Source organism: Triticum dicoccoides, chromosome 4A (genome assembly GCF_002162155.2).
Source record: "Triticum dicoccoides isolate Atlit2015 ecotype Zavitan chromosome 4A, WEW_v2.0, whole genome shotgun sequence".
In the NCBI taxonomy this organism is placed as follows: Eukaryota; Viridiplantae; Streptophyta; class Magnoliopsida; order Poales; family Poaceae; genus Triticum; species Triticum dicoccoides.
Genome location: NC_041386.1, coordinates 617,193,517 through 617,200,846, shown reverse-complemented (window position 1 = coordinate 617,200,846; position 7,330 = coordinate 617,193,517). Strand labels below are relative to the sequence as shown.

Below are 7,330 nucleotides of genomic sequence, written 5' to 3'. Positions count from 1 at the left end.
GGAAGGGCAGATGCACCAGAACCTATGTACACTACTTGCATATGTTTCTAGTCGACGGCGACCTCACCTCCGACCCGACCTTACGGTCATCTTCCTCTGCCGGTCCATCCATCATATACACGTCGAGCGGCCAGCGGCCAGCCAGTGTTATTATAATTATCACTATTGTCTCAAAAAAATTACTCCATTCGTTCCTAAATATAAGTTTTTTTTAGAGATTTCAATAGACACTACATACGGATATATATAGTCATATTTTAGAGCACAGATTTACACATTTTGCTTTGTATGTAGTCTTTTTTGGAATCTCTAGAAAGTCTTTATATTTAGAAATGGAGGGAGTATTAGTCACTGCCCCGCAACGACTCTACGTATGAGTTATGGATCGAGTATCATATACACGTCGAGCTTCACGCACCAAATATGTCGACTCCAATGCAAAGTTGCAGTTAAGATTAATCTGACGGTGTTGAGAGGGACTTGGGAGATTTGATCTTTGATTATACGTATGGTGCGCGGTCCAATTGTAATTGGACGCCACCTTTGCGCGCGTGGTGTGTTGTTTTCCACACCTTTGCCACCTTTACGTACTTCAAATGTTTCCACGCTAAGTAGTGGCCGGGTTGGCGTCGTCACGTCTCACATCCTTTTGTCCAACGTTCATTTGTAATTCAACTCATGTAGGATTTGTCGCCGTCGAGCAGAACATTTTTTTCAGAAAAAGAGGATCACCCCTGGCCTCTGCATCAGAATGATGCATGAACATTGGTCGACGGTCCAAAGTTAAGCAATTTAATGGCGCCTCCATTGCTGTGGGTCGTTGGCCAACCCCATTCCACTCTACTCCACGCCTTCTCTGAAGAAGAATACAGCAACAGAGAACTCCGGAGAAAACTAACAGTATTTCCACACACCTTTTGCCCTACTTGCCCTCACGCCTCCACTCCGGCGGGCCTATATATAACCGCACCGGGCGGCTAGTCCATTGCCAACCACCACCGCACCTCACTCCCACATACCTCCTCTGCTTCTCCTCCTACCTGCTAGCTCTCGAGTGTTTGTTTGATTGGTAGGCGCTCCTAAGCTAGCTAGCAATGGCGGCCCAGGGAAGAGGCAGTGCAGCCGTGGTCGTGTGCGTGCTCCTGAGCGCGGCGGCGGTGGTGGACGCGGCGGTGTTCAACGTCGGCGACCGCGGCGGCTGGTCCTTCAATACCAACTCCTGGCCCACCGGCAAGCGCTTCAAGGCCGGCGACGTCCTAGGTTCGTACCTATATACGTGCATGCATGGATTGATAGTTTTCTGCATGCACACCGATGAGAAGAAGTTTTGATGCATGTGAATCTGGCTGCTTGCAGTGTTCAAGTACGACGCGACGGCGCACGACGTGGTGGCGGTGAGCGCGGCGGGGTACAAGGCCTGCGCCAAGCCGGCCAAGGGCGCCAAGGTCTACAAGTCCGGCTCCGACCGCGTTACCCTCGCACGCGGCACGAACTACTTCATATGCAGCATTCCTGGACACTGCCAGTCCGGCATGAAGATCGCCGTCACCGCCGCCTAGCATGTTCCATCGTACGCGCGATGTTACGTGCCACGACGAGCGAAACTTAATTGCTGACCAAAATAAAAGACCGAGCGTACGTGCTTCGTTCTTTCAAGTCCTAGATCAATGTGCAATGTTTGATTTACACTCGACCGATCGTACTTGCTGTTGTATGGTGCCATATGTGCTGATTTTGTACTCATATATACGAGAGAATAAAAGGCATCGACAATTATTCTTCTGATTTAACTATTTGTCACTTGACTGAATTATAAAAGGATGCGGCTAGGTCTTAGTCGACTGAGAGTTAACCAAATCTCAATCATGTGACATACCATATGAAAAAAGGAAAAAGGAAAAACTAAAAATATTTTTTTTACACAAAGCAAGATCTTATGAATATAGCATCGACTGAGATTAACCAAGTCGACCCGAATTTAACAACATTGATTATTAAATGTGTCACTCAATTGATGCATGGTCAACATTTTTTTCTGTACATAGATAGACAGATATATAGTTGGATGAAATGAGGGTCCTCATTGGAGATGCCCTAAGGAGTGTCATTAAAACATATCACGGATATGCATATATACAATTCATGAGGAAGATGTAGATCTACTCGTCTACGATCGTCGAAACAGAAAATATGCAACACAAAAGTCATGTGAAACTGCGAGATGAAGCTACTGTCAAAGGAAATTTCAAACGGTTGACCGTACGCGACAAATTTGACAAAATTCATCCAAAATAGATCCATACATGAACACAAAATTGAGCATTTACAATAGATAAAACTACAAACTGATCGTCTGAAAGGAAGCATAAAATCGATATGCATCTTTTTTATGTAGAGCTTATCTCGAATCGAAACACTGTTGTGTAGATTAGAAGGGACGAGGAAGAAATAAGACTAGAGAGGAGCTTACATTGCACTGGCATATTCTCGTGCAAGGGGGCCCATCATGTGTGCTTGATGTGACTCAACTCAGCCTAACTGGCTGGAAACTGCCGATTCGGCAGTGCCTAGCGGGCCTGGCTGAGAGCTGCTTTGAGAGCATCTCCAACAGGCGCGTTTCACCTCGGTGCGGTATAATTCTTTTACAACGCCAAAATAGTCTTTTTACGCGCGGGAACAACGAAGGGGTTCCGTTTTTCAGATGCACACAAACATGGCGCCCAAGTCGGCGGCCTCACCTGCAGCAGCCTGCACGCACACCCGTGCACTATTTTCTGTCTCCGGCGCATAGGCAATCTTTGAGTGCCTGTTGAAGATGCTCTAAGTTTCTTACGATGCGGACCCAACAGTAAACGCACACAACCAAATAGCTCATTTTCTTTTCACGCGGCCTGGTTGGCCTCTATGCGACCTACTAAACACACGCCCCCTACTGCTTGGTGCTGGTTGGAGATATGGAGGCAGCGACCCCGCAGCTAACGGTCCCAACCCGTACAACACGTTCAGGGCCAGCCCTGTGTTTTGGGAGGCCCTAGGCGAACTCGACGACATGGGCCCCCATGTCGTAAGATCATATATATGTATGTGTGCGTGTGATACATAAACATATATATATATATATATATATATATATATATATATATATATATATATATATATATAGGACAATAATAAGAGTAATCATAAAAAATTAGGATGGTTGAATGTATACTATGTAGAAGAGTATACATAAAAAATTTGAAACTTCAGATGGATAGTTGAATACCTAGTAAAGAAACTACTGAAATTGAGGGATCGATGAATGGATCAGGAGTCGTGGATACGTACTGTCCTGACGCTCACATACGTATAACGTATTAACCTATTGCCGGATGGTCGGGTTGCTGGCACGGCCGCACAACGCAACAACAGTCTGCCGGACTGCCGCGCGCAGCAGCGACAACGAGCGGCCAAGGTGCTTAGCGGCGGAGCGACGGGCCGACGATACGACGAAAGACGAACCGACGATTGAAGGCACAAGCCAGATCTTTCGATTGATTTGTTTCACATGTATACGCGTGCGCTGTGCGGCCGTCGTGGCTGATGCTTCGCTAATCTCTACCTAGCTACTTTTTTTTAACTTTCTACCTAGCTACCTAAGGGGCCAAGTGATGGGGTCATGTACCTAGGGTAGGGTCATGAACCTGATCTAAGTACCTTGCCCAAGGACACCCTTAGAAGAGGTCGCCTTCCACTCGACCAACGAGGGACTCACTCGACTGACTTGAAGGACTCGACCATGAAGACTCACTCGACCACCAGGAGGTCAAGAGGCACTCTGCACTGCAACGGCCTGTAATTAAGTAGGCTTTATGATAGTAAAGACACTTTATGTGGGGCGTTACCAGTAACGCCCCAGACTTAACTCACCTTAAACCCTCTCCTACGTGGGCTGGCTGGGGTCCTGGCGCACTCTATATAAGTCACCCCCCTCCACAGGTAGAGGGGTTCGGCACCTTGTAACTCATATACTCATAATCCACTCGACCGCCTCCGGGCCCCGAGACGTAGGGCTATTACTTCTTCCGAGAAGGGCCTGAACTCGTACATCCCTGGTGTTTACAACCTCTCCATAGCTAGGACCTTGCCTCTCCATTCCTACCCCCCACTCTACTGTCAGGCTTAGAACCACGACAGTTGGCGCCCACCGTGGGGCAGGTGTTTTAGCGATTTTGTGGAGAAGTTGCGATTCTTCCGAGTACTTTCGTCATGGTGGCTGCTGGAGTTTTGGTCGAGGGTCGAGAGATCTGTCTCGGTACTCTCACCTTCATCGCCGACAACTCCGCCTGGCTCCAGGAGGCTCCACTCGACGTTGATGCGCTCCCCATCCGTGGTGCGATGCATTTTCGCGCATGTGTCCGCGGCGTTCTGCTGCGGCAACCATCGACCCCGTATCGGTCGGCTCCTCCATCGTCCACCCTCCCGGTCTCCCGCCAGCGCAAGCGCTCGGGCCGGTCGAGGCTTCAGCGATGGGTGAGGCACGCGGTGGCTCGCCAATCGGCCACCATCCAAGTTGCGGCAATCGATCCTGACGAATCTCTCTACGGCTTGTTCGATCTGTCGACTGGCTCCGTAGAGACTGCATCCGAGTGCGATAGCAGTGATCCAGCGGCGGAAATCTTGATGGTCGACGGGCCCCGCAGTCCCCCTGGCTTCGCCCGTGATGATGGAGCAGGTGGCGGAGGCGACCCCGCACGAGGCCACGAAGAGTACCAGCCCGAGCCACTCGACTCTCTGCAAAGAGAGGAACTTCGCCGCAGGAACGTGGATGCCCTGCGTACTCCCATCGCAGGAGAAACCCCCGAGGCTCGTGCCTTGGAGGAGGCACGTCTGGTCAATTTGGCCGAGCGCACTCGACTGGAGAATCTTCAGCGAGCACTCGACGAGCGCGCGCGGCAACGAGTTCCCGACACCAGTCGACGTCAACTCTTCCCTCCGACTCAGGTATATCGAACCCCAATCCAGAATTTAGCAGCTGCGACCCGTATAGCAGAGTCCATCCAGCCTTCGCAGTCGGAAGCCGGCAGAGGTTTGCTGCAGATCAGGGATCTGCTCCGGGCAGCAGGAGATCAGAATTCAGCCGTGTCTCAGTCGCGCAACAGAATTCACAGTCGATCCGTCACTGCAAATACGGTTCAGTCGGCTCACAGTCCCAGATCGCCTCCGCGGCGTGAGGGGCACGAGAATCGGCGAGGCCAATATGGTGACCGACTCGACCGAGATGATAGGCGTCGAGTGCCCCATTCCCCTCCGAGGGGTGGGTCTTACGCTCCTCGGCAGCAAGATGACAGGCGTCAGTTCAGTACAGGGCGAAGAGTTCAAGTCGACCCCAGAGAACCAGGCTTCGACGCGCGATCCATTATCGTGCAAGGTTTGGTCGACCGGAACAGAGCCCATCGAGGCGGACTCGACAAAGATGCACCCACAAGCAGTCGAGTGCATGTTTCTGGTCCTGAATGTTTCAGCAGAGCTATCAGAGCCGCAGTTATCCCTCCCAATTTCAGGTTGGCAACAGGAGTCAGCAAGTTCACTGGTGAGTCTAAGCCTGAAACTTGGCTTGAAGATTACCGAGTGGCAGTTCAGATTGGTGGTGGGAACGACGAGGTGGCCATGAAGCATTTGCCCCTCATGCTGGAAGGTTCTGCCAGGGCATGGTTGACTCAATTACCTCCTAGCAGCATTTACACTTGGGAAGATATGTCCCGAGTGTTCATCAGAACGTTTGAAGGAACTTGCAAGCGACCAGCTGGATTGACAGAGTTGCAAGTCTGCGTGCAGAAGGTTAATGAGACTCTCAGAGAGTATATTCAGAGGTGGATCACTTTGCACCACACTGTGGAGAATGTGTCTGATCATCAGGCAGTCTGCGCCTTCAAAGATGGCGTCAAGAACAGAGAACTGAGTTTGAAGTTTGGTCGAACCGGTGACATGACCTTGAGTCGGATGATGGAGATTGCTACCAAGTACGCCAACGGCGAAGAAGAAGACCGACTCCGAAGCGGCAAGCACAAGCCGAGTCAGTCGGAAAAAGGAAACACCAGTCGGAAACAGAAGCGGAAGGCTGAACCGGCAGCTCCTGGAGAGGCTCTGGCCGTGACTCAGGGAAAGTTTAAGGGGAAACCAAAAGGATCCTGGAACCCCAAGAAGGTAAAGGATAAAGAAGGGAACGACGTAATGGATATGCCATGTCACATCCACACGAAGAAAGACGAAGAGGGGAATATCATCTACCCGAAGCACACCACTCGCCAATGTCGACTCTTGATCCAGCAGTTTTAGGGAAAACAGTCTAAGGACAAGGAGAAGGAGTCGGACAAGGCCGAAGACAAGGAGGACAGTGAGGAAGGATATCCGCATATCAACTCCACTCTGATGATCTTTGCAGATGTGGAAAGCAGGAGTCGACTGAAAGTCATTAACCGAGAGGTGAACATGGTTGCCCCAGCAAAAGCAAATTATCTGAAATGGTCTCAAATACCCATCACATTCGACCAATCTGATCACCCGACTCATATTGCCACCCCTGGGAGGCAAGCTTTGGTGGTCGATCCAGTTGTCGAAGGCACTCGACTGACAAAAGTGCTGATGGACGGTGGAAGCGGGCTGAATTTGTTGTATGCAGACACACTGAAAGGAATGGGCATTCCGATGTCCCGACTGAGCACTAGTAACATGAGCTTTCATGGAGTTATACCAGGGAAGAAAGCCGAGTCACTCGGCCAAATAGCTTTGGACGTGGTGTTTGGTGATTCGAAGCATTTTCGCAAAGAAAAGTTGACGTTTGAGGTCGTGGATTTTCAGAGTGCATATCATGCCATTTTGGGGAGACCAGCTTACGCACGGTTCATGGCTCGACCATGTTATGTGTACCTCAAATTGAAGATGCCCGGCCCCAAAGGAGTGATCACTGTCACCGGTGATCGGAAAAAGGCAGAAGAGTGCTTTCAGAAGGGCTCAAAGATTGCCGATTCCCAGGTGACAGCGGTCGAATTCGAAGAATACAAGCAAAATGCAGATCCGAGTGACTTGCTGCGATCCAAGAAACCCGCCACAGAGTCTGCATTTCAGTCGTCCGGTGAGACGAAGCCTGTTCACATTCACCCGACCGACCCCGATGCAGCTCCGACCCGCATCTCCACAACACTCGACCCAAAATAGGAAGAAGCGCTCATCCAGTTCCTCCGTGAGAACTGGGACATTTTTGCATGGAAGCCCGCTGACATGCCAGGTGTTCCCAGGGGACTGGCTGAGCATCGCCTAAGAGTCGACTCATCTGCAAAACCAGTCAAAG

The 7,330-nt window shown here is 50.4% G+C and overlaps 1 protein-coding gene across 1 annotated transcript; it reads left to right on the top strand.

The window, feature by feature from the left end:
• Positions 1–978: 978 nt before the first annotated feature.
• Positions 979–1,790, top strand: LOC119287386 (basic blue protein-like). The gene is made up of 2 exons (XM_037566925.1): positions 979–1,260; positions 1,357–1,790. Exons 1-2 carry the CDS (start codon positions 1,095–1,097, stop codon positions 1,557–1,559), a joined length of 369 nt encoding a protein of 122 aa, XP_037422822.1. The 5' UTR covers positions 979–1,094; the 3' UTR covers positions 1,560–1,790.
• Positions 1,791–7,330: the final 5,540 nt, after the last annotated feature.